We start from the raw sequence: 24,006 nt of genomic DNA on the forward strand, positions 1-24,006 counted from the left end.
GCAGCCCACTGGTCTCTTTCGCTCTGATTTCATCTGCCTCCAAAGCCAGATCTGACTCCCGCTTTGTTTATATCTGTCTGGAGGGCTCAGGCAGTAAAAAGCACAAAGATTTTCATGTTTTTTTTCTGCTTGTAACTGCAACAAGCAGGGGGGGGGAGAAAATCCCACAAAAACCTTAAAGGGACTTTCTGACCTCAATCGAGCGATTCGCCCTTGCTCCTGCCCCGGGGCTGCGGCGTTTTTCGAGCGGGTCAGAGGACTCCAGGCTGGAGTGCTGCCCACAGCAGCTCTGCTGTGCTGGAGCCCCGGGGACCCTCACCTTTCCCCAGCCCTGCACCTCCTCCATCTCCAAAGGGATCTGGGGCTCCATCCCCACAGCATCACAGGCTCCTTTCAGCGCTTGTTTTCAGCTTCCCGAGGAGCTTCCTTGGGCCGCTCTTCGGTCCAACAGCCCCCCAGCCCTCGCGGCAACCGGCACAAACAACACCGGAGCCTCCCCGGGGGCCGGCCATGCCCTGGACGACACAGCCGCCTTTGTCTCTCCTCCTCACTGTCTCCTGCTCCCTGGCAGGTGATGGGGTGAGAGCCAGTAATTGCTCTAAGTGCGATCAATAAATCAAGGTAATAGAATTACATCTGCTGTTGCCATGTTGGGAAGCGCTTCCCTGCTCTCTGATCTCTTTCCTTGGTTTTGTTTTGAAGCCGCTGCAGAGCACTGGTATAAATCAGGCTTCTCCATGCTCTTATAAGCGGCTCCAGGAGGGTCCAAGGGGGGCTCAGGTCCCTGCCCAGCCCGGGGGAAGCACGTTCCCGGGGGCTGGGGCTCAGCTGAGGGAGGGCACCGTGTCCCTGCGGAGGTTACGGGCGTTTTGCCCAACGGTGTGCACCGTGCAGAGCACGCCGGGGCCTGGGGACAGCACAGCCGGGCACGGTGCAGCAGCCCTGGGGAGAGGGAGCTGCTCTCCGCTCCCACGCAAGTCCCGGGAAATCGGGGGATTGCTTTCATCTTTCAGGTGGAGTTACCTGAGGCGACTTTCCCTGGGGTTTAATCATTACTTAAAGGAAAACCTCCGCGGACAAAGGCTGGATCGCAGCCTCTAGCGCTCCGCGGGCGGGCAGGAGCCCTGACAGCCTCTCGCTGGCCCACGGCGAGACCCCTCCAGGCACCGCAGGTCGCCTCCCGTGTGTGGCCACCACGCGCTGCCCGGGGTGGAGCAGAGGGACCCCGGCGAGCATAAAACTTGTCTAAATGAGCTCAATTAATCTCCTCTGACCCCGCACCGAGGTAATCAGCACCCCGCGCTCTCCGGCCCGTGCAGCATTAATTAGGACGCGCCCCAAGCCCTGGCGGCACCGGGGATGGAGCTCCCCGCCCGCGGCACCGGGCTCGGGGGAACGGATGGGATCGTCCTGGGGAGGCGCTCGGCTGTCACCACCCCGGGATGCCGGTGCTGAGGACAGAGGCAGCAGCTCGGTACCGAGAGAGCCGCGACGGGGCAGACGCGGCCCTTCCCGAGCCGCCGGTGCCGCCAGCCCCGGGGCGGCCGCATGTCCTTGTTCAAGCCGCCTGCTCCAGCCGGGAGCGGTGCCCGTGACGGAGCGGCGGCCGCTCCAGAGGCGCCCCGGGGCCCCGGGTCGCTGCCGGTGCCACCGCCGCTCTGTGACGTCACGGCCCCGCCCCAGCCAGCGAGAAATGCCCGCCCCCCTGGCCCGCCCAGCCAATCACAGACCAGCGCGGCCGATGCGGAAGCGGCAGAGCAGCCAATGAGGCGCGAGGAGCGGCGCGCCGGAAGTGCCCGTTCCCGGTCCGGGGGCGGGGCCAGCGGGTGGGGCCGCCCCCTCCGCTCCCCACCCCCGCCCTCAGCGCCGGGCCCGGCGCTCCCCGCCCGGTGCCGGTCCGGGTCCGGTGCCGGGTCCGGGCCCGGGCTCGGCCTCGGCCTCTGCGCAGCGCGGCCCGGTCCGGTTCGGCCCGGCCCGCCACGGGGAGGATGGGGCAGCCGCGGCGGCCGGTGATCGGCAGCGGCCCGGCGGCGCCATGACCGGCGAAAAGAAGAAGAAGAAGCGGCTCAACCGCAGCGTCCTGCTGGCCAAGAAGATCGTGATCCGGGACGGGGCCGGCGTGAGCGCGGGGCCGGGGGCTGCCGGGGGCGGAGCGGCCGCGGGGGCATGGTGGGGACCGGCACGGACGGGAGCGCGGGCGGCGCCGCTGTCCGGTGCCAGGTGAGGGCTGTCCCCGGTGGGCCGCACTCCTCGAACCGCCCCTGTCGGCGCCGCTGCGGCAGCTGAGCCCCGGGACGCGCTGGAGCCGGCGGGTGCCGGAGCATCCCGTGGATGAGCGCTGCACCGCCGGCTCCGCGCCGCTTTCCCCGTGCCCCTCGTTCCTGGGCAGCAAAACCGCCGCGGGCCCGGGCAGGGAATGCCCCACCGGCCCGCCGGGGTTGGATTTAAGCACCCTAGGCTGTCTGGAGAAAGAACGGTTCAGAACAGCATCTCCCGCTGCCTTCGCTCGTGTTCGGGACCCCGCTGAGCTGTGTGAGCTCTCTGAAATGCACGACGAGGCTGCTGAAAGGTTTTTGACTTTGCTCTGTTTTGCAGCGACAGGGGATCGGGGAGCCCAGCGTGTACCACGCCGTGGTGGTGATTTTCCTGGAGTTCTTTGCCTGGGGGCTGCTGACCACGCCGATGCTGACGGTGAGTGTGTCTATGGGAGCTCTCCTGGGGCTCCTGAGGATTAAGGTCTTAGCACGACCTTTCCTTGGGGAACTGTGGAAAAGGAGTGTTTGGTTATGCAAAAAACCATTTAGATGTATTAGTCTGGTAATATAAAATGCAAATCAAACATACAGACAGCACAAAGGGACCCGCAGAGGAGTGATGTGGTGGCATAAAGTGAAACCAGAGGGGGTTCAGGTGATGGGAGAGGCTCCCTGAGCATGCTGGAGTGATTTATAGACCTGGAAAGTGTTAAAGGCAGTGGTTTCCCATACTGGAAAGGGCAGGCAGAGCTCTTCACATGGAGGCATTGTTGGCAGGATATTTCCCCTTTTCCCTGGACTGTGCCCTTCCAGTCCTCTGGCTGGCAGATGCTCACAGAAATTTTGCAGAAGTTGCTAGCTCTGACTTTTTCATTTAGTTGTGGTTTGTCTTCCCTCCAGGTCTTACACCAGACTTTCCCTCAGCACACATTCCTGATGAATGGTCTGATTCATGGAGTCAAGGTAAGGAATATTCCTTCCAGGATTTCCTTTAAATCTGCCATGGGTGCAAGAAGGACAAGCCATTATTGTCTTTATGATTTGCTGGTGTCAGCCAATGTTTGGCCACTCTGAGGGGGCTCTGGCAAACCTGCAAAAGGAAGGGCACAGACTGGGACAGCTGATTTTACTGAGCAGGAGTGACAACGTGCTGCTTGTCAGCGTGGGGCTGGAGTTACAGCAGCTGTGTGGAAATAATCTCATCAGCATGAGAGCAGCCCTGTGCCCATCCTCTGGAACATAACAGAATGACAAATCAGTGACATCTAAACTTATTAGTGATAGAAGCTGAAACCAAGTGGCCTCAGTGACCTCCAGGCAGGAGGTGGGACTGGGGAGCTTCTTGCACTAGACCAGCATTTCCTGAGCAGAATTGCAGCAACAGTTGTGAACAGGCAATAATCCTGTGCTCTGACTGGGGAATTAGGCAACACAGGCAGCTCTTGGCTGTCTCTGGCAAGAGGATCTTGGAAAACAGCCCCAGCACTGAAAGGCTCTGCCCTGCCTGCCTCGGGCTTGGGAGACATGGGAAGGCCTTGAATAATTTTATTTGTGCTTAATGGCCCTGGCTTCTCATTGTGTCTGTCCTGTCTCCACCTACAAGAGAAAGCTTTTCCCTGGAGCTGTGCCAGCAGCTCTCCAGGTCCTGGCAGGGCTGCCTGGGTGCCCACAGCAGAGCTCTGCAGGGAGCAGGAGTGCTCAGTGGGGCCTTGCTGGTCGAGGATTTGTTTTTCCCTCCCTAAAACGATGTGGGGAGTTTAATAAACTGCTCTGTTGTAACAGCATTGCTGCTTGTAGCAATCAGGAATGGATTGTCTCCTCCTGATGTTGTTGAAAGCTCTCACTGAGGGGTTTCTCTGTCCTCTGGTCTGTCTGTCCATCCCAGGGTCTGCTGTCTTTCCTAAGTGCCCCGCTGATTGGTGCTCTCTCTGATGTCTGGGGCAGGAAATCCTTCCTCCTTCTCACCGTCTTCTTCACGTGTGCACCAATTCCTCTGATGAAGATCAGCCCGTGGTGAGTTCACCCTCAGTAGAGCCCCAGGGTTCTGAGGAGGGGCAGCAGCAAGAGGCTGAAGGAGGAGGGTTTGCAGGTGCTCCTTTCAGGATGAGATGGAAGAGTCTCATCCATCTCAAGAATGGACAAGGATGCTCAGCCTAGAGACTGACTTGTCTGGTTCCGGAGGGTTCAGCTGGGAATAAAGGGCTGGTCTGTCCTCTGTGCTTGTTCCCCAGCTCAGTGCATTATTTCTATTAGGGAAAATAAGTGATGAAACTTCAGGAGTCTCCAGACCAGGACTCCATCTTCTTGTTCTGGTGCACTGGAACAGGATGGACTGGAGGGAAAACAAGGGAGAGTCTCTGCTTCAGCAGCTGTGGACCGTGGTGTGGTTGCTGTCTAACTGTGCCTTGGGCTCTTGCAGGTGGTACTTTGCTGTCATCTCCATGTCTGGAGTGTTTGCTGTCACCTTTTCTGTGATTTTTGCCTACGTTGCTGATATCACACAGGAGCATGAGCGCAGCACGGCGTACGGCCTGGTAAGGAGCTGAGTCACTGGCCTGGCTCTTGAAAGAAATATCTGGGGCTTTGCAGGTAGGAGAGATATAAAATTAGGGTGGGAGATTTATTGACTGATCATACAGTCTCCCTGTCCTTCTGTTTGGGATTTAGCTCTGAGGGGGAGGCTGATCTCTGCCCACCCTGAGTGCTGGCTGTGTTGTATAAACCAGCCTGCCCCTTCCCTTTTCCACGCCAGGGAAGAGCAGCCTGTGATGCTTGGTGTGGTCCTGCCCTTCCTGTAGCTTTACTGACAGAACCATACAGGAATTGCTAGGACAGCTTTGATTCCCCTTTGCTAGAACTCAGCCCAGGTGCACCAAGAGAATCCCTGAGAATTCTTAGTTACCTCTCCATCAAAGATGCCAGGAGTTCCCCTGGGTCACAGGGGAGGAGGAAATGGGCTCTAGGAAGAAGAGGCTGTAGGGATGTTTTGTGCTTCCAGGTGTCAGCCACGTTTGCTGCCAGTCTGGTCACCAGCCCGGCCATCGGCGCGTACCTTTCCCAAGCCTACGGTGACACCTTGGTGGTTGTGCTGGCTTCAGGGGTTGCTTTGCTGGATATTGGCTTCATCCTGCTGGCTGTGCCCGAGTCACTGCCTGAAGAGATGCGCCCAGTCTCCTGGGGAGCCCCAATCTCCTGGGAACAAGCTGACCCATTCGCTGTGAGTGAGCCTGCTGCTGTGTGGCAAATGGATTTGTCAAAAATTTGTAGAAAATTTGTAGAAAATCCAACACTGCTGTTTTCCTGTGTGCTGGTAATGCTTAATGTTTGCTTTAGTCCTGCTGACTTTTAAGGCGTTAAGCCCTTGGTTTGGCTGTTTTTGTACCTGGAGATTTTTCAGTGATACAAAGTCAAATTTTAAAACATTTTTTCTCATTCCCTGCAGTCCTTGAGGAAGGTGGGTCAGGACTCCACAGTGCTGCTCATCTGCATCACCGTCTTTCTCTCCTACCTTCCCGAGGCTGGCCAGTATTCCAGCTTCTTCCTGTACCTACGACAGGTGAGTCTCTGTCAAAGCTCTGGGAGCAGGAAATCCTGCCCTATGAATCCAATCAGAGTTGTGTCACCTGTCCCAAGGTGGCTTTTCTTGGCCAATACATCAATAAAGCTGAAATTGTAAGAAACAGTGATTTGCTCCAGCTGACTGCTCTAGGCATTGCCAGGGGCAAGGCCTGGCTTGGCTCCTTGCTGGTGTCTGCCTGGCCATCCTGGCTGTGCCACCTTCAGGCACTGCAAGGGGAGCTCAGTGATTTAAAACCGTTTCTTCAGCCAGCGGAAAATCTTCTGTTTGATTCCTGTGGCAGCCCAGAGGCAGTGGCTGTTAATGTGCAGGTCCCTGAGAAGCAAGTTCAGTAAACATGAGTGACATTGATGGAGGGGCTCTTGTCACCTGGTACAAATCTGCCTGAAAAGTCCCTCTTTGATGTTTTCACAGGTCATTGGTTTTTCCTCAGAGACTGTAGCAGCCTTTATCGGTGTAGTTGGAATTCTCTCTATACTGGCTCAGGTGAGAAGCAATTTCTGTGTTGGCTTGAGCAGTCTGCTGTAACAATGTCCAAAATTTCTGATTTTGGGGCTGCTGAGTTGTCAGAACTCCTGTGGCCACACAGACTTTTAAAACAGAGAAGATCTTAAATTGGGAGGGACCCATAAGGATCATCAAAGTCCCTCAGCTTCCTGTCCTCTTGTCTCCTGCTGTTGCCCTTTTCTTTGCCCCTGCCTTGAAAACACCTGTTTTTCTTTCCAGACAGTCGTGTTGGGAATTCTCATGCGCTCCATAGGAAATAAAAACACCATCCTCCTGGGACTAGGCTTCCAGATCCTGCAGCTTGCCTGGTATGGCTTTGGATCACAGCCTTGGTGAGGGTTTGCCCACATTTCTGTCCCTCTGTGGCCGCTCCCACCCTGCAGCACAGGGTGAGGGCACAGGGCTGTTCCTCACAGCTGCCTCCTTCCTCCCCAGGATGATGTGGGCAGCAGGAGCTGTGGCTGCCATGTCCAGCATCACCTTCCCAGCCATCAGTGCCATGGTGTCGAGGAGCACGGACCCTGACCAGCAGGGTGAGAGCTTGGGGACCCGTCTGCTGGGGGGGTTCATCCCTGCAGGTGCTGAGCTGGCACAAGGCCATGGTGGTGGAGGGGTGGGCAGGAACATCTGTGCCAGCTGTGGAGTGTCACAGCTCTCACAGCAGTATTGACACTCTTATCTTTGCCCACGGCTGGTGCTTTGCTGGGGAACTCCCAAGTCATGCAAGTGGGTGTTTGGTGTTGTCCCTCTGAGGCAGAGGAGGCTGCTGCATTTTGCTTGCCTCACTGTACATCTCCGAGTCCTCAATTAAATTCTAGTTAATTAGAAATTGTTGCTTGATGTGCCCATGCTTATTTCAGTCTGCAAACAGCAAGCCCAGCATTACTGATTTTTCTAGAACCTGGCACTGAGTGAAGCTGCTCATCTGCAAACCCCTCCCCCTGCACATCAGCCCAGATCCATGTGCTTGATCCTGTCTCTAAATATCTCTAAATATGTATCCTCAAATAAAACAAGTTTCTTTGGAAAGCTGGAGGCATTTCCCCCCTTCTTCCCTCTGTCTCCAGGTGTGGTGCAGGGGATGATCACTGGAATTCGGGGTCTGTGTAACGGCCTGGGGCCAGCACTCTATGGTTTTGTCTTCTATCTCTTCCACGTGGAGTTGAACGAAATGGCTGAGGTGGAAACTTTGGGCAAGGCCTCCAAACCCAACATGGCCAACCCAACGGATGAGGTACCTACTCAGCTTCTCACTCAGTTTGCTGGGCTGTGTTTGCCCTTATGCTTCAATCATTCCTCTCTCTCTCTCTCTGTCTCTACAGAGCAGCATCATCCCTGGGCCACCCTTCCTGTTCGGGGCGTGCTCCGTGCTGCTGTCGCTGCTGGTGGCCCTGTTCATTCCGGAACACAACCTGGCACTGAGGTCAGGCAGCCACAAGAAGCACAGTACAGGGGCCCAGGCCCACCCCCACAGCCCACCAGCTGGGGGGTCAGATGGCAAGGAGCCCCTGCTGGAGGACAGCAGCGTGTGAGGTGGGACAGGGGACCTGCCTTGGGGCTCGACTCCACACCAAGGATGGACTCAGCAGGAGTTTGGGGAGGGGGAGAGAGGGATCCAAGGTAACAGACTGTGCCACTCACAGCTACTGAGGAGGGATGAGGTTTCCCTTCGAGCCAAATACACCCAGCTGGTGCAAAAATGGAATTGTATCACCTGGTGCTGGTGGAAAGGGGAGATACGGAACTGCTCCACTGGAGGGATAGTTCTGGAAAGCAAACCTGCCCTTGTGCGTGCCCCCGCTGTGCCCTGCCAAACCCTCTGCTCGCTGCTGGAGATGGAGCCAGCGTGGGCTGTGGTTGGTGGGGGCTCCCTGAGCTGCCCCTGGAATCAAATATGGCATTTGCTCCACGCCCCATCCCTGACAGAGCTGTTCCTGCTGCTGGCCCCTGGCACCCCTGCACGCTCTGGTGACACGCTGAGGGGACGGGGTGTGTGTGAAGCACAGGGAGTGGAGCTCTGAGCTTCCTCTCTGCTGGAGGGCCCCATTCTGCCCCAAGTGAAACTTAGACCAAAAAAATATAAATCTACTGACTTAATGTTCTGATGAAGAGGATAAAAATGAAGAAGTTGCAGCTGACACAAGGGAGAATGGGCAGGTGTGAGAAGGGCAACTGCATGAATTACAAACACTTGGATGGCCACAACAGCTGTGGTTCTGTTTGATTTTCTTGTCACTCTGAAGTGGCATTTGCCTGTTGCCTCCACGGGCAGTAGGTAGGAGAATTTTTTTCAGAAATCTTTTCCTGTGAGGGTTGTTTAGGAGATACAATTCTCTGGCAGGTTGGAGAAACAACTTGGCTGTGCTGAACACTTTGGAGATGTGTGGTTTCCTGGGAGAAGGGTCAGAGAAATGACTGTTTACCTTGAGCATTGTACAAAACAAGCTGGTTTGCCCCTGGGCTCCTGCCATCTGGTGCTAAATCCAAAGAGTGTCCAGAGCTGGTTTGTTCTCAACCCAATAGATCCTGATGGGGAAGGTTGTGTTGATTTGGACTTAGGGGTTTGGATTCCATGTGGCATTTCTGAGCCTGCTGTGGAGGCTTTTGTTTATGGAACAGTGGAACTGCAGCCTCTGCTGCAGGCTCAGCTGTGCTCAGAAAGAGCAGGAGGTGCTTGGAGCGTTGTGAAAGGAGCTGAGGCAAACAGGGAATGTGTGGTTGTTTATAGAAATGTGGCAGAGGGCAGGAAACAATTGTTCCTATTTGAGTAAATAAGAAGTGGTGGCATTGAGCAGTTCTGGGAAGTAAGGACCAAACCAAGGACACTTCAGGAATCCTTTGTTAAAGGAATTGAGGGTGCAGCAGCCAAACCAGTCTTGCCTTGGCTGTTCTCTGGCTGGGATCCCCTCTCTGTGGGTTTGGGGAAGGTTACCCAGGGGAGAGCAGCCAAAAGGGAGGCTGTGCTGACCCTTTACATCGTGGATCTTTGTAGACACACAGCAGCAACTGCAAATGCCATTTGGTTGTCAGAGGTGGGTATTTAAGTGAAAAGAGTTGACAGTTTGTTTTGCATTGATCTGCCCTGGTGGCAGCTCCTGTGCTCAGAACTAGGAGCAGCTGGGACACAGAGGGATGCTGAGATGGGACTGGCTGCAAGTCTGGGGAGCAGACCCAGCAGAAACTTCCTTGACCTGCCGTGACTCCATTTTTCCCAAGCTCCTCGTGGTGACACTCCCAATTCCCAAACATTAGTGGGATGGTCAGTACTGTGTGTGCATGGCAAGCTTTTATCCTGAAGGAAATCCTGTCACTTGCACTTCCAGGCAGCAGTTCCCCCACCTCTGTTCATCACAAAAATGCCTTTTTTAGACGGGACTTTCCCCGAGTCCTGGCAGTCTGTTGATTTACGTGGGTTAAAGTGAGCTGAAGTAGGTTTTTCCCTCACACACAGATGAAGTAAAACATGGAATCGTTACCTCGGAGCTTCACGGGTACAATATAGCGACACGTTACAAAAAGACAGGCATAGTTTATATGATATAAAGTATATAGAGATATATTTTTTAAAGTCCTCTCCCTTATTGCATAGTTTATTGAAACCAATGTGTTTCTGGTCCCGTTCCCTCTCACCACTGCTGCTGCCTGTGTCCTCTCAGCCTCTCCTTCCCCTCGGACCCCAGAACTGTCCAGAATCTTCCCTCCCAGGTCATGATGTGACCCCTGAGCTTCTGGTGATGCTGACTTGTGCATCGTGGGCCTGGAGTGTTTTGGTCCCTTTGTCAGCCCCCAAACTTGGGGCTAGGTGCTGCCAGCAGGTGACTGCCAGGTCAGGGGCTGTGGCCTGGTTGGTGACCTGCTGTGCTGTCACCGGTGATGGCACTGGGCACCAGTGGGGTTCCAGCACTGGGCAGCTGGGGTGGGGATATGGCAGCGGGGGGATGGAGGGGGGTACAGCACCAGGCAGCAGCAGGACCTCTACAGGTGCCATTACCAACAGAAAGGTGGCTTGTGCTGGTGTGCAGACCTGGCAGCAGGGCCTCTCTGAGGTGCAGGGAGCAAGCAGGGATCCCTTCCCACCCTCTTGGGGTTCCTCTCACCTGGTTTGGTGGGGCCTTGGCCCGGTGCCTCCCCTTCCCTCGGCGCAGGGCTGTGACCCCTGCACTGCTCTGCCTTGATGTGACAGAGCAGGAGCTGGGCCAGGCAGTGCTGGAGCTGAAGTTACCAGAGCCAAATGAAGAACAGCTTGTTCTGAAGGGCCGGTGCTTCCGCAGCGTCCCACGTGGAGGCTGGAAGGGCTGTGTGGAGCATTCAGCTAGTTTTGCCAATTCTTGTTACTTTATATGAAAACGCAACTTTTTAAAAAGGAGTCTTTTCTTAAAATCTGCTTGATCTGCTGTGCAGTGCCTGAGCCTGGCTGTTTAACATTGGGATTCCCAGGATTTGTCTGCAGGGACTTAAAGCCTGGGATGGTAACAGCAATGCCCAAACACAAGGCAAAAATCATCTCAATTGCCTGTCAGCAGTCCTGGCGGGTCAAGTGAGTTTCAACTGATCTTGTCGCATTAAAAACCTGAGTTACACCATTGCTTTCTCTTCTGCCATTAATTTTGCAAAGTAGTAACTTTTTACTTCCCTGTTTTTATTCTTCTTCTGCACTCCAAAGGCTGTTGACAGCTGTGGTATCTTTAAAGCGTGGGCACTTGGCCCCACCTCTGCTCTCTCACAGTTCACCATCAGGTGCGTTTGTGTCTCTTTTTTAAGCTAATGATAAAATGTATTTATTTCAGTTCAGGTTGTGTTTGGAACTGGCTAATCTCTCCCTCTGATGGATTATTTATTAAACTGCTGCTTTCCTGTTGTGTCAAAGGTCTCTGTCCTTATTCCTCTCCATCACCAGTGATACCAGGCAACTTCTGCCCAGAATTTAAATTCCCCTTGAGAATTATGTGAAGATGTGAGATAGGTTTGGGAGAGCTGCGTCGGGGCTGCCAGTCTCTGCACCAGCCCAGGATGGGAAGCAGATCCCTGGCTCCTGCCTGCCCCACTGGAGCCTCCTCCTGGACTGGTTTTTAGTAGCCCCGACTCTATTGTCTTAATTTTTCAGCCAGGCCTAATTTAGATCTTATCTGAATCATTTAAACAGTCTTTGTGGTGGCTGAGGATGGTCGTAAGTGACTAATATAATCCCCAAAAATATAAACACATCAAAGCCAGCTCTGGGATGGAAACTGGTGCTTGATGGATGGTATCCTGGAAGCATGGGCTGTTACACAGCCTGTTTCTTCTGTATGTATTTCCTCTAGACTGGAGCTAGCTTTTGTTTTATTGTTTCCATCTTTAATTGAGAGAAAACCTGCAACTTGTCTCACATGACCTCGCTGGAGAACAAAGGGCAGGTGTTGCAGTGCAGGATGTTGTTGACCACCCTTTCCCCTGGTGTGGTGGCTCCTGGGGCAGTGGCAAAGCCTTGTCCCTTCTGCTGACAGCCTGGGGCCAGGCCCCAACCCGAGGGGCTCCGGGGGTATCCTGTGCTGGAGCCAGCACTCGTCCCTTGGTGCTTTGTGTCTCCACACTGAACTGTTTTGTTTCCTGAGCAACATCTCTGGACAAAGTATTGCCCGGCACGAATCCCCGCGCCTGCCCTGCGGGAGGAAGCACAATCGCCTTCCAGGAAAGGTGTTCAGGCCCCTGAGTCTGGAAAACCAGCATTCCCTTCGTTCCTTCAAAGGCTTCCTGTGGGCTGGAAAACACTCCTGGTGCGTGAGCTTGCTCCTTCTGCCCTGTGCACGCAACCTGGTGATGTCCCCATGCTGTGCCCGGGGCAGTGGGAGCTCCTGTGCTCCTCTGGGCTGGGGGGGAGGTCTGAATCCAGGGAGGAGAGGGCCCAAGCAGGTGATGGAACAGGGGTTGTGGTGGGTCCACTACTAGGGTGAGCCAGAGCTGCCCTAGGGGCTCTGCCACATCACTCTGAGCTGGGCCAAGTCCCCTGACCTGCCCCTGGCTCTGTGGCTGAGCTGTTGGATCAGGAGCATTATCAGGTTTCCATGACTCCAATTTCCTCTGGTGGCTGGGGCAGCTCTGAGCACTCCAAGCCCCAAAACAAAGTACAGCACAAGGTGTGGGGCTTTCTGGTAACTGCTAATTTCAGGTCCAGGAAGGTCTGGGGAAGCTTCTTTTTAAGATGAGGTGGTTCTGTAAATGCTCAGCTCTCATTCAGACACTGATTCAGGGGTTTTCTCATCGCACCGGTGCCGCAATCAGGGTTGTGGGAGAGGCAAGTGAAACCTGGCACCACGTGTGTGTCCTCAAGATTCCCAGACACATTTCTGGGAAGAGCCTGGCAGTGTGGGAGCAGCCCTGGACATGGCTTGTTCCAGGGTTGGACAGGGGGGCTCTGATGGCTGCTGGAAAACCCGGGAAGTGGCTCTGTTAACACAGGATGGAAGGAACAAAAACCCCAGCATCATTAATCACCTGTTTCGGCTGAGTGTGCACATTTGGTGGGAAGTGTTTACAGAGCACTTTCCTTGCTCAGAGGCCTCCTGCACCCTCAAGAGAATTAGTGGCATGACCTTCTAAAAGGATGCGTGGCACGCCCAGTGCACGAGTTGCCTCTCAGAACAGTTTCCAGATGGGAAATGTCCAGGTCCTGTGATGACACTGGGTGCAGACATGGGCACGTTCCTCCCTCAGCCCTTTGGGACCTTCCCCAGCCTTGGCTGCAGCCTGGCAGGGTAGGATGGGGCAGAACAGGACTCATCCCTCCACGGGGAGCTGGGCAGGAACGAGGGAGCGATGCCAGACCCAGCGTGGGCCCAGGACAGATGCTGAGGGCCTTGAGGTTGGATAATGCAGGGTGTTCAACACCTTCTCTGTGGTGACACTTTCTCCATCTGTACCACAAGACCAGCCCTCACAGGAACACCTGATTCCATCCCTGAAAACACCCTGTTTGAGGAATAAAAAGGAATAATCAGCTCACCGAGAGGGCTGACCACGGGTCCTGGCTCTGCTTTTGGGGCAGGGGCTGACAGGGCCCTTTCCACAGCTGTGTGTCCCCAGCAGCTGTTGGGGTCATGGAAAGGCTGGTTTGCCAGGGCCTCCGGGGGAGTGATGGAGCCTGCAGAAAACAGGGATAGAGCTGGATCTGAGCCACGTCCTGGGGTGCAGGTGTCTGTGCAGGGCTCCCTGGTGGGGTGGTGGGGACCCTTGCAGCCACACGGGGACCCTTCAGGACAGGGATTTTCCCGGGTTTGGGGGCGCTGTCAGCTTGGACGTCCGCTGGGTGTTGTGCAAGAGCCAAACTTGGAAGAAAATCATAAACCTCCCTCTGGAAATACCCCTTGGGCGGGAAGTTGTGGAGGTCCTGGGGCCGGTGCTCATGGGGGCGGTTCCTACAGGGCTTAAGAACGGCTGAGGTTGGAGCCGGCGGCCAGAAGGAGACAGCCCCGGCCAGCGGCACCCGCTCCCTGGAAAGGGGGAAGGAAGAAAAGAAGGGAAAAGCAGCCCTGCCGCTGCCCTGTGGGGGATGGAGCCGGCTCCTGTCCTTCTCCTCCTCGGCTCGCTGTGGGGCTGCAGCGGTGAGTGCCGCGGGGCCAAGAGCCACCCTAATCCCGCAATCCCCCACTGTGCTGCTGCTCTCCTTGCTTCGCCCTACGGCCCCAGGACCTCGCTGTCACTGAGCCGGGACAGCCACCCTGTCCCCGCGTCGCTGCCGTCCCGGCGCTCGGAGCTGCGGGGTGCTGGTGACTGTCCCCTCCCCTGACCCTGCACTTTCCTCCTGCCCAGGTCGCCCCGCTGACAGGCTGGTGGTGACACCGCAGGAGCCCGTGGTGCCGTTTGGGGGCTCGACAGAGCTGAACTGCTCCTTGGCCTGCGCAGGGGGCAAGGTGGAGTGGAGCGGGCTGGACACCGCCCTGGGGACCATCTCCTCCTTCTCCACCCACAGCATCCTGCACATCAGGCACGCCAACGTGGCCGCGGAGGGCACGAAGATCTGCCAGGGCAACTGCCACGGGCAGCACTACCAGACAACCGTCACGCTGAAGGTCTACGGTAAGCGCTCCCCAGCTGTCACTCACTGCCTCCCAGCACAGCCCTGGATCCCCAAGGCAGCCCCTTTCCTCCTGAGCTATGCTGTGCTGCCAAAAATCACCCTTGACTCCTTTCCAGCCCTCCCAGACACGCTGAGGCTGGAGGCAGCTCCCCACATCCTGCGCCCGGGACACCCTGCCAACCTGACCTGCTCGGCCATGCACCTGTATCCTCCCACCGGGCTGGCCCTCACCTGGTACCGGGGGCACCAGGTGGTGCAGAACCCAAACGTTGACTGCGAGGAGGAGGCTGAGGAGGAGCTGTATAATATCGTTTCCACCCTGTCGGTGACAGGGACAGAGGTGGCAGAAGGGGTGGAGTTCAGGTGCGAGGTGACGCTGCAGGTCGGGCAGGAGACCTTCACCCGGGTGGCATCTCTGGTGGCAAGTGCTGAGGGTGAGTGGCAAGAGGGGCTGGGACCCCAAACCCGCATGTAGCCCATCCGCTGGAGCCAACCCCCACTGCCCCGTGCTCCTCGGAACAGCTCTGCCAAGCAGCAGCAGCCCCCACTTCTGCACCACTCCTGAATCTGCCATCCCCATCCCTGCCTGGCAGTGCCCCTTTGCTCCTGCTCGCTGTGCCCAGGGGCTGGAGGAGGTTGGGGCTGCAGCGAGGTCACCTGTGACCAAGGCCTCCGTGTGTTTGCAGCTGTGATGGAGCAGCCAGCAGCTGTGGTCACCTCCACGGAGAGCCCCAGCACAGCCAGGCCTGTGGCCACCACAGCACTCCCTCCAGGGCCCAGTGTCCCTACAGGCGATCCCACCACAGCACGGGAGCCCAACGCTGGCACCGCTCTGGTTGCTGTCACCAAGCCCCCCTCCACGGAGCCCTCTGTGCCCCAGGACCTCACGGCAGGCAGCCCCATGGCACGTGTGGCCACCAGCACCATCCCTGGCTCTGGCACGGCGGCGACAGGGCCATCTGCGGGGACAGTGCCCTCCTGCAGCCTGCAGATCTGGTCGCTGCCTCCCACCGGCACGCGGGGCAGGGCCCTGCGCATCGAGTGCCACGCTCGGTGCAGCGGGAACGCCACGGTGGGCTGGCTCCGCACCCCCGCAGCCCTCTGGCAGTACCGGGAGGAGTCTGCGGGCAGCAGCTCCGCGCTGCGGCTGGAGCACGCCCAGCCCTGGCACCAGGGCCGCTACCAGTGCGTCCTGCTCGGCCACCGCGCCCAGATGGTCAGCCTGGAGGTGATGGTGGTGGACGGTGAGTGGGGGTGATCTGCGGACCCCTGCCCTGCTCTGCGTCGCTTGGGTGGGGCTGCAGCCCCCCCGTGTTGGTGCTGGGGGGATGCCATGGTTTAGTTGAGGTGTTGGGGGCACGGGTTGGACTCGATGATCTTGTAGCTCTCTTCCAACCTGGTGATTCTGTGAATTCTGTGCTTCGCTCACCCCTCAGCATTTCCTGCTGGGCTGCAGTAACAGCTCCGTGTGTTTGCAGATTCCTTCAGCTCGAGCCCTGCCATTGCTGTGGGGACAGCGGGATCGCTCCTGGGGCTCATCGTGACCGCTGCCGTGTCCCGACGTCTGTGGAAACGATTCAGATCTCGGTAGCAGCTGTCCTAGGAGTGGGAGCAGCCGGCTGACGGCCCCGGCCCTCCAGCCGTGTCCCTGCTGTCCCCCTGGCTGGCGCTGGCCTCGCCCGGGCCCTGGCCAGCAAGAAGGAGCAGGAGGGGGAGCAGCTGGAGGCAGAGCCTGGAAGGGCAATGAGCAGAGGCGACGCAGGGACGAGGCCAGGGACGCGTCCGGGACTGGATCCCCGCGGGCTGGCACCGAACACTGGGCTGGGTCCGGTGCTTGGGCACCAGCGGACGGGCGGGAGCACGGCGGCCGCGTGTCTGTCACAACAGAAGCCCCGGGGGGAGCGTGGGCTCGGCGGGCGGCTGGCACCGGTGCTCCAATAAAGAGCTGTTTCCGTTCGAGCCCTGAGCAAGTGTCCTTTGGGCCTGGACGGCCCCGGTCCCGCGGCCCCTCAGCGGCCCCGGGACACCGGCGGCGTCCGCGGCGCCCGCCCGGTTGCCAACGGCGGGGCACCTGCCCGCAGTAGACATGGCGGCCGCGGCGCCAGCCGCGTTGATAACGCAGCTGCTTTGCCCACACTCAAGATGGCGGCCGCGGCCTCGCCCAATGGCGGCGTTCTCGCACCGCCTTCCAGCCCACCGATTGGCTGCCAGCGTGCAAGATGGCGGCAGAAAAACTTCCGGCCCGGGCGGAAGTGCGGTCCAAGATGGCGGCGTACGAGAAGCGGCGAGCGGCCGCCGCCCCGGTGCCGGCGGGGGGCAGCGGGCTGCCGGAGCCGGGGCGGGCAGCGCCGGGGGGCGGCGGGCTGGCGGAGGGCAGCGCGGCGGAGTTCCTGCTGCGAGCCGGCGTCACGGCCATGGTGCGGGAGGCGCTGCTCAAGGTGCTGGAGGCGCGGCCCGCCGAGCCCGTGTCCTTCCTGGCCGAGTACTTCGAGCGGCTGGTGCTGGCGGAGGCGGCGGCGGAGCCCCCGGGGCCGCCGCAGCGCCTGGCCCGGGCGCTGTGGTACGTGTGCCTGGCTCATCACTCGCACAGGTGCGGCGAGCGGCGGCGGCGGGGGGCGGCGGGGACGGGGGGCGAGGCCGCCTCTCTGTGTCTGTGCCCTGTCGCGACAGGACGGCCTTCGACAGCAACGCCGGCGCGGCCTACGAGGTGCTGGGGTGCGGCGGGCGGCGGCGGGCGGCGGGCGTGGACGGGCGGCTCTACAGCGAGCTGCTGCGGCGCATCTGCCAGCGCGGGGCGGCCCCGGCCGAGGCGGCGGCCGAGCTGCTGCGCCGCGTCCGCTGCCGCGACCACGAGGCCGTCCCGTTCGACGTGTTCCGCTACGGCGTCCTCACCTGCTGCGTGCTGCTGGAGTTCGCGGCCAAGGCCGACGCGCTGTTCGCCGTGCTGGGCGCCGGGGACTCGGCGGACAGCCGGCTGTGCCAGGCGGTGCTGCGGGCGCTGGAGGACGCGCTGGGCGCCGGGCACGGCTCGCGGCCCGCCCGCTACCTGGAGGCCGGCTCCCGGCTGGGCCCCGACAGGCTGGCGCTGGCCATGGACCAGGCGCTGCAGGAGAGGAAGCTGGGCTCCTCCATGAGCAGGGAGGAGTTCCTGAGAAAAGCCACAGCGCTGTTCATAGCCAAGGTGAAGCCCGTGGAGTGATGGCGGGTGGGAGCAGCGCTGGCTGCGGCCGCTGCCGGCCCCGCGGGGCCCCCTCGGAGCTGGACGGTGAGCACGGGGCGCTGGCTGGAGAGCCCTGGCGTGCCCAACAAGAGATTCCCGGTTTCCACGCTGCCTGCCCTGCTCTGATGGTGCCCAGCAGCTCCGTGTCCCTGCGTGGCTCCTCTGGCCCTTTCAGGGGTTGTCCAGGACTGACGTGGAGGCTGTGACCCGCAGAGCTGCTTTGGGCAGTGAAATGACCCAGAAGGAGCAAAGTGTGGGGCTGGGCTGTGGCTGCACAGGGGCAGCTGGGGGAGGGATAAGGTGGTTTGGGATGTGGAGTGCAGGCTCTGGATGAGACACATCCCCTTCCCCTGGGACCAGCTGCGTGTCGGGCCGGGGGTTATTTATTTAAACTTGTCTGATCATTATTTATACTGTTCAATTCCTGGTTTGCTGTAAGACATTAAAGCTTTTTTATTATTTTCTTAGTGGCCAGTTTCTTACCTCCTGGCAGCATGAAGTGCCAGAATGAGCTGCACAAGTGCCCAGATCCCTGAGGCACGCTCCGTGCCCAGGGGGTTGGTGTTGGCAGCAGGTGCAGGACTGTGGAAGAGCCGGTGGGAGGATCCCCGCGGGCTCGGGATGTTGTGTTGGGCGGATGTTCTGCTCCCTGCGGGCAGGACGCGGTGCTGGTCTGGGTGAGGCTGCGGGTGGCGGCTCCTGACGCAGGCACAGCTGACGGGATGTGACACAAAGGGAGGTGCGAGCCGGGGATGCCGGAGGCGCCGTTCGTTCGGCTGAGAACTCTGGTTCCAGGCGCTGCCCTGGCAGCGCTGTGAATTGTCGCGCAGCTGTGGCACCCGCAGGCTGACCGGGGCCGGGATTCTGCGTGCCGGGGAGCCCCGGGGCGCTCTCCGATCGCTGGATCCGCTCGGTGGGCCGGTGCGACCGGGAGCGCCGGGGGCACCGGCGGAGCCGCCCGCCCATCACCTGCCCCGCCCCGCGCTCTGATTGGCCAGCGACGCCCGTGGGGGCGGTGCCCGGGGTAGCCACGCCCCTCACGGGACTACAGCCCCCGCCGTGCCCCGCGTGGCCCCGGTCCCGCCGCCCCCCCGCGCCCCGGAGCGGCCGCTGCGCCCCCCGAAGCCCCGGTAGGCCGGCATGGCGCGGCCCCCCGTGCCCAGCTCGCAGAAGGCGCTGCTGCTGGAGCTGAAGGGACTGCAGGAGGAGCCCGTGGAGGGGTTCCGGGTCGGGCTGGTGGACGAAGGGGACCTGTACACCTGGGACGTGGCCATCTTCGGCCCCCCGGACACCCACTACGAGGGCGGGTACTTCAAGGTGAGCGGCGGGGGCGGCGGGGAGGGCTCGGGGTGTGGGGGGAGGGCGAAGGCAGAGCAGGCGGTGTCGGGGGATGTGTTTTGGGAAAGAGTTTCGGAAGGGGTGAGACCCTGTGATGGGGGCTGTGGGTGAGGGGGGGGTGTCCCGGGTGGGTGTGGGGGTCGTGACAGAGCTGCTCCCGGGCTTGGGGGCGAGTTGAGGGTCAGGGAGAGCTGCGTACACTTGGAGGTCCCTGGTGCTTCGCAGTGGTGCGCCGGTGGCTGCTGCCAAACTACCGGGGGTCCCCTTCGTTGTGAGGAGCATTCCCCGCTGGGGGGGGGCCTCAACCACCCCCCTGCCCCCCCGATCTGAGGGTGCAGGACAGTGGGCTCCAGGTCGCTGAGGTTCCCTCTCCCGGAGAGGATCCGAGGCATGGCTACCAGACCGAAGGGAAGAGACAGAAGTCCCCCGAGTGAAGGCAGAGACAGCCCAGGGTGGGAGCAGGGAGTGGGTGTCGTGGCTTGGTTTGGGGTTTGAGGTGGAAGAAGGTGTTTGGCGGCCTAGCTGCACAGTCCCCCCTCGGCAGGATGTGTGTGTGCTCTTCCCAGGTGTTGTGCAACTTGGGGTAGCTGTTTTCTTCCTCTTTCTCATCCTCCCTGCTCCACTGAGTGTTTTCATCCTGTTGCTCTCAGGGTGGGGATGCACAGGGTGAGTCACCCAGGGTTAGCTGTGTTTGTTTTCCCGGGCTGGCAAAGCTGATGCTTCAGAGCCAGGTTTCATCTCTTCTCTGAAGTGGAGGGGTTTTTCCCCCATAGCATTTTGGCGTGAGACCCTCTGAACTCTCACCCTTTCAGCCACTCGTGTTCCTATTGTGTGCTCGAGAGATTCCAAACTGGGCACTGAGGGTGCTGGTGAGACTGTGCATAAGAGGAGAGCAAGGGGCCGAGTCCTCTCCAGCCTGTGGGGACACCAACCTGTTTGTACACTGCAGGGTGGGGTTGTTGCTGTCCAAGCCCCCTTTGGCATCGCTTTGCCTTGGCTGGTTTTGTTCTGATCCCCTGTGACACAACAAAGGGGATTATTCTGCGATGTTCAGCTGTTTGGCCAGAGCCCAGCACGGGGCTGAGTGTCACTGCCCTGCACTCCACACACACGACACGGCCCCCACTGCATTTTCCCTCTTCCCACCCCCTGTCCTGTGCCACGGATCCAGTGTCTGGATTTTCTTCTGCGCGATCTGGGGGAGCAAGAAGCATTCAGGAGCTGTCGTGTTGAGTCTTGATCTGGAAGTTTGCTCCCAGGGCCTGGAAACAGCTGAAAGCTGAATCAGTCCCTGGGAGGTTGTGCAGCCACACAGGGAGAAGCTGCCCCCATCCTCTTGGATTCCTGGTGCTGGTGGGTTGGAGCAGTCCTCTGAGGACTGTGGGATGTTGCTGTAGGTCCCTGTGCCCCCTCAGGCTTCACTCAGAGATGGTCAGGGAACCCCTCTTTGCCCAATCTCAGCCCTGTGGGTTTGGCAGCCGTGGGAGGAGCCGGTGGTGGCTGAGTGTCCCTGCTGGAGCCCTGGGCTGCAGCCTGAGCTTCATGTGATTTTATTTTTAGCCCCCAAGCTGTGCGCTGCGGCCAGTTTGGACTGGGTCTCTTCTCAGCAGTGACAGGCTATTTTTAGATTTGGTGTGTTCATCAGAGCACCAAACACCCGATGCTTCCTTCCTGTGAGCTCTGAAGGGTAAACAGCCTTCCCTCCAGTGGCACAGCCACGGTCTGTCCCTGACAGCAGCTCTGGGGGTGACCCAGACTCTCTGCCTGGCTCCGTGTGCTGCTGTAGGGCTTGTGCTGGGTGCTAACACCACGAGCTCCTGCTGGTTCCTCTGCAGTGGGTTAGCACCAGTGGACCCTGCTGGATAGGGGGGTATGGGCAGGATGGGGGGCAAGGAGCTGCTGCTGGTCACAGCCCCTTTGCTCACCCCGCTCTGGGTGGTGAGAGGGTGCCCCTGGGGCTGCTGTCCATCCTGCCCCCGGGGCCAATGCCCTGCCCACAGAGCAGGCTGGTGCAGAGGCTCTGTCCTCCCAGCAGGTGCCCAGCTGGGCTTGGCAGAGTTTCCTTTTTCCCAGAGCTGTCAGAAGCTCTGTGGTTTCCATCCCTTCCTTCTCACAAGCTGGTGTTCACATCTCCTTATTGTTCCCCTACAGGCTCGTCTTCGCTTTCCCATCGACTACCCCTACTCTCCTCCTGCCTTCAGGTTCCTAACCAAAATGTGGCACCCCAATATCTACGAGGTAGGTTCCCTGTGACAGCGAGGAGGCTCTTGGACAGTCAGTGGACACGTGTGCCTCTGTTGTGATGGCACTGGATGCAAATGCCAGCCTTTGGCACTGGACACTCAGTGCCTTTGGCGATGAGTGCCTGGCACAGGGAATGCCACTAATGAGCTCACGACGGCCCTTTGCTGTCCCAGCGCAGGTTCCAGGTCAGCCAGGCTTTGCAGGCCTGATGGCTCCCACACTTGGGGACACCGTGCCTATGCCAAGAGTGGCTGCAGGGCAAGCGACGTGCCTGGGCCTGGGGCCCACACCAGGGGGATTGGGGGATTGGGCAGCCTGACCTGTACAGTGCTGGCAGTCATGGGGTGCTTGTCCGCTTTTGTGTCCCTCCTATGGGACTGAGGGGACAGCTTGGGTCACCTCACCTGGCTTCAGCCAAAGGGAAGAGCGAGGGGATCCTGGGGCAGCAGCTCCTGAGGATCCTATTTCTCTTGTGCTTTCAGACAGGTGATGTCTGCATCTCCATCCTGCACCCGCCTGTGGATGACCCGCAGAGCGGGGAGCTGCCGTCGGAGCGCTGGAACCCCACCCAGAACGTGCGGTGAGGGCTGGGGGGGACTGTGGGCAGGCTCATCCAAGGGCAGGGGTGGGAATGTGGGAGGATGGGGACAGCCTCCTGCTCCCAAAGCCTGCAGGAGGTGCCAGGGGGCTGGTGAAGGCTCTCAGGCTGTTGGGTTGGCTGAAGAACAGCCAGAGCTTGTGTGTGGATGAGTGTAAGCCCAGCAGCCCGTGTGCTGCTGAGCCCTGCCTGGCCTGCTCCCCTTTGCTGGGACCTCTCTTGCTGTGGACAGCACAAGGCTTTCCCACGGACAGAGCGGGGCTGCTGCCACTGCTGGGGTGCTGCTGACCTGTCTCAGCTCTGAGCTGCTCATGTTTCTCCACGCCAGAACCATTCTGCTGAGTGTGATCTCACTGCTGAATGAGCCCAACACGTTTTCCCCAGCCAACGTGGACGCCTCCGTGATGTACCGCAAGTGGAAGGAGAGCAAAGGGAAGGACCGGGAGTACACAGACATCATCAGGTGCGTGCTGAGCCTGGGCCTGGCAGCACTGGCTCTGCTGGGATCCTGTGGGACACGGGCTCTGGAGGGCTGTGCTGCAGGGCTCTGTTCTCAAGCCCCACTTCTCGCCCTCCAGGAAGCAAGTGCTGGGCACCAAGGTGGATGCTGAGCGGGACGGAGTGAAGGTCCCCACCACGCTGGCTGAGTACTGTGTGAAGACCAAGACTCCAGCCCCAGATGAGGGCTCAGACCTCTTTTATGATGACTATTATGAGGATGATGAGATGGAGGAAGAAGCAGAGAGCTGTTACGGTGATGAGGATGACTCCGGCAATGAGGAATCTTGATGGCCCTCTGGCATTGCAAAACTTCCTATAAACTACTGAATTTTACCTCAACTAGAACAAACTGGTTTGAATTTAGGATCTGTCAGCCCTGAAATTAACTCTCTACCTCGCAGGGAGACTGTTCTGCGATTGCAAAGGAAATCCCATCGCTGTCTTTGTAGGAAAAGATAAACCCCCTAATTTATAAACTTCCTGGGGGGCAGGTGGAGAGGGGGTGTTCACAAAGCCACAAAAACTGAGGTGCTGGTGGCTCTGCCTGGCTGAGGAGTGACAACCAGGCCTGGTGTTGGCTGCCCCTCATTTGGGTATGTTCAGCTTCTCTTCAGCCTCACAGGGTAGGAGCAATTTGGGGCACTTGTGGGGGTAGTGAGTGGTTGCTTTGGTGGCGTGGGCAGCATGTGAGTGCTGTCTTGGCTTTTAAGACCTTTTAGGGTTCACCCTGCAGCCATCTGGGTTGTCCCCACAGGACCCTTTTGCCTTCCCCACCCGTGATGCTGGAGCTGTGTTCACAGGGAGAGGGGCACCAGGGAGGACTGGCCCAGCAGCCACCAGCACTGGGCACTTGGGGATGGTTTGTTTGTGGTTTTTATCTAGCTGGGAGGGTTGGGGTCATGCTGAGTATTTCTGCTTCTGTTTTTTTTTTTTTTGGTTTTTTTTTTTGGACACTATTTAATAAAGTTCTTCCAGGGAAGGATTGTGATGCACGGGTGAGGTTCTGCCCAGTCTGTGCCCAGGCTACAAGGGATTTGTATCAGACCTGGACTGGCATGGAGCAGTGGGTGGATGGGCTGGCCGCTCTCCTGGGGCTGCAGAGCAGCTTTGGTCTCACAGTAACCCTCTTTCCACCTTGCAGAGTGGGCAGGAAGGTCTGGGCAGGGTTGCCTCTGGTCTGGAGAGCATCTCTGTCCTTCCCAGGCAACATTCAGTGCCTCTGCCCTGGAGCTGAGGCCAACACTGTCTCTGCCTGGGCCAAACCCTCCAGTGCTGCACGGGGAAGGTGTTTGCCTTCTCTGTCCTCTGCAGGCAGCAGACCTGCCTGGGCAGTGCCTGGCTGTCTGTGGTAGCTGATGGGTGCCCAGGGCCCTTGCAGCTGCTCTGATCCCAGTTGGGTGTGCCCTGAGCCCACAGACTGGAGCTGGCTGGGACATGCGAGCTCAGGAGGCTGCAGGGAGCTCCCCAGACTGTGGTGAGCTCCCAGCCCGGGGCGCTGCCGGCGCCTCGCCCGGCTGGGATGGGGTGAGCAGCCTCGGAGCCAGGGCAGGGACGAGGCCCTGGCAAAGCGCCTGCCTGGGGCTCCTGCTCCTGCTGCACAAAGCTCCTCAGAGGGGTAATGAGCAAAACTTCCCTCGGCTGGAGTCCTGCAAATGGGATCAGGGCTTGAGTGACACCTGGGACTGCACGCGGCGAGGGCATGTGCTTTAT

At 59.0% G+C, this 24,006-nt stretch overlaps 4 protein-coding genes across 6 annotated transcripts; all 4 read left to right on the top strand.

Moving 5' to 3' along the window:
* The first annotated feature begins 1,861 nt into the window (after nt 1-1,861).
* On the top strand, nt 1,862-11,205 carry LOC128800435 (hippocampus abundant transcript 1 protein-like). Of its 2 annotated transcripts, none has more exons than XM_053965572.1 (12): nt 1,862-2,119; nt 2,596-2,691; nt 3,156-3,218; nt 4,141-4,268; nt 4,675-4,789; nt 5,254-5,472; nt 5,698-5,811; nt 6,247-6,318; nt 6,559-6,671; nt 6,775-6,872; nt 7,407-7,573; nt 7,662-11,205. In XM_053965572.1, the coding sequence occupies exons 1-12, from the start codon at nt 2,036-2,038 to the stop codon at nt 7,869-7,871; spliced, it is 1,479 nt and encodes a 492-aa protein (XP_053821547.1). In that variant the 5' UTR covers nt 1,862-2,035; the 3' UTR covers nt 7,872-11,205. The 2 variants fall into 2 exon arrangements, with proteins under 2 accessions (XP_053821547.1, XP_053821548.1); XM_053965573.1 differs by lacking the exon at nt 1,862-2,119 and adding an exon at nt 2,130-2,220.
* A 2,251-nt stretch (nt 11,206-13,456) lies between these two features.
* Nucleotides 13,457-16,354, top strand: MADCAM1 (mucosal vascular addressin cell adhesion molecule 1). 2 transcript variants are annotated; one of them, XM_053965575.1, is made up of 5 exons: nt 13,457-13,919; nt 14,128-14,394; nt 14,512-14,829; nt 15,082-15,639; nt 15,874-16,354. In XM_053965575.1, the coding sequence occupies exons 1-5, from the start codon at nt 13,868-13,870 to the stop codon at nt 15,984-15,986; spliced, it is 1,308 nt and encodes a 435-aa protein (XP_053821550.1). In that variant the 5' UTR covers nt 13,457-13,867; the 3' UTR covers nt 15,987-16,354. The 2 variants fall into 2 exon arrangements, with proteins under 2 accessions (XP_053821550.1, XP_053821549.1); XM_053965574.1 differs by having other exon boundaries at nt 14,128-14,829.
* A 216-nt stretch (nt 16,355-16,570) lies between these two features.
* Nucleotides 16,571-18,078, top strand: TPGS1 (tubulin polyglutamylase complex subunit 1). Its single transcript, XM_053965576.1, has 2 exons — nt 16,571-16,985; nt 17,066-18,078. Exons 1-2 carry the CDS (start codon nt 16,615-16,617, stop codon nt 17,592-17,594), a joined length of 900 nt encoding a protein of 299 aa, XP_053821551.1. The 5' UTR covers nt 16,571-16,614; the 3' UTR covers nt 17,595-18,078.
* A 78-nt stretch (nt 18,079-18,156) lies between these two features.
* On the top strand, nt 18,157-23,278 carry CDC34 (cell division cycle 34, ubiqiutin conjugating enzyme). The gene is made up of 5 exons (XM_053965577.1): nt 18,157-18,932; nt 21,105-21,191; nt 21,680-21,777; nt 22,124-22,258; nt 22,374-23,278. Exons 1-5 carry the CDS (start codon nt 18,756-18,758, stop codon nt 22,582-22,584), a joined length of 708 nt encoding a protein of 235 aa, XP_053821552.1. The 5' UTR covers nt 18,157-18,755; the 3' UTR covers nt 22,585-23,278.
* Nucleotides 23,279-24,006: the final 728 nt, after the last annotated feature.

The sequence above is a fragment of the Vidua chalybeata genome, chromosome 27 (assembly GCF_026979565.1).
Source record: "Vidua chalybeata isolate OUT-0048 chromosome 27, bVidCha1 merged haplotype, whole genome shotgun sequence".
In the NCBI taxonomy this organism is placed as follows: domain Eukaryota; kingdom Metazoa; phylum Chordata; class Aves; order Passeriformes; family Viduidae; genus Vidua; species Vidua chalybeata.

What these genes read in the sequence shown, in the direction of transcription:
- LOC128800435 (XM_053965572.1), top strand. Translation starts at nt 2,036, where the DNA reads ATGACCGGCGAAAAGAAGAAGAAGAAGCGGCTCAACCGCAGCGTCCTG. An exon ending in CTGATGAAGATCAGCCCGTG is followed by an intron (nt 4,269 to 4,674) that starts GTGAGTTCACCC and finishes GGGCTCTTGCAG; the next exon opens with GTGGTACTTTGCTGTCATCT. An exon ending in TGGCCAACCCAACGGATGAG is followed by an intron (nt 7,574 to 7,661) that starts GTACCTACTCAG and finishes CTGTCTCTACAG; the next exon opens with AGCAGCATCATCCCTGGGCC.
- CDC34 (XM_053965577.1), top strand. Translation starts at nt 18,756, where the DNA reads ATGGCGCGGCCCCCCGTGCCCAGCTCGCAGAAGGCGCTGCTGCTGGAG. An exon ending in ACGAGGGCGGGTACTTCAAG is followed by an intron (nt 18,933 to 21,104) that starts GTGAGCGGCGGG and finishes GTTCCCCTACAG; the next exon opens with GCTCGTCTTCGCTTTCCCAT. An exon ending in AACCCCACCCAGAACGTGCG is followed by an intron (nt 21,778 to 22,123) that starts GTGAGGGCTGGG and finishes TCTCCACGCCAG; the next exon opens with AACCATTCTGCTGAGTGTGA.
- MADCAM1 (XM_053965574.1), top strand. Translation starts at nt 13,868, where the DNA reads ATGGAGCCGGCTCCTGTCCTTCTCCTCCTCGGCTCGCTGTGGGGCTGC. An exon ending in CTCGCTGTGGGGCTGCAGCG is followed by an intron (nt 13,920 to 14,127) that starts GTGAGTGCCGCG and finishes CCTCCTGCCCAG; the next exon opens with GTCGCCCCGCTGACAGGCTG. An exon ending in TCTGGTGGCAAGTGCTGAGG is followed by an intron (nt 14,830 to 15,081) that starts GTGAGTGGCAAG and finishes GTGTGTTTGCAG; the next exon opens with CTGTGATGGAGCAGCCAGCA.
- TPGS1 (XM_053965576.1), top strand. Translation starts at nt 16,615, where the DNA reads ATGGCGGCAGAAAAACTTCCGGCCCGGGCGGAAGTGCGGTCCAAGATG. An exon ending in CTGGCTCATCACTCGCACAG is followed by an intron (nt 16,986 to 17,065) that starts GTGCGGCGAGCG and finishes CTGTCGCGACAG; the next exon opens with GACGGCCTTCGACAGCAACG.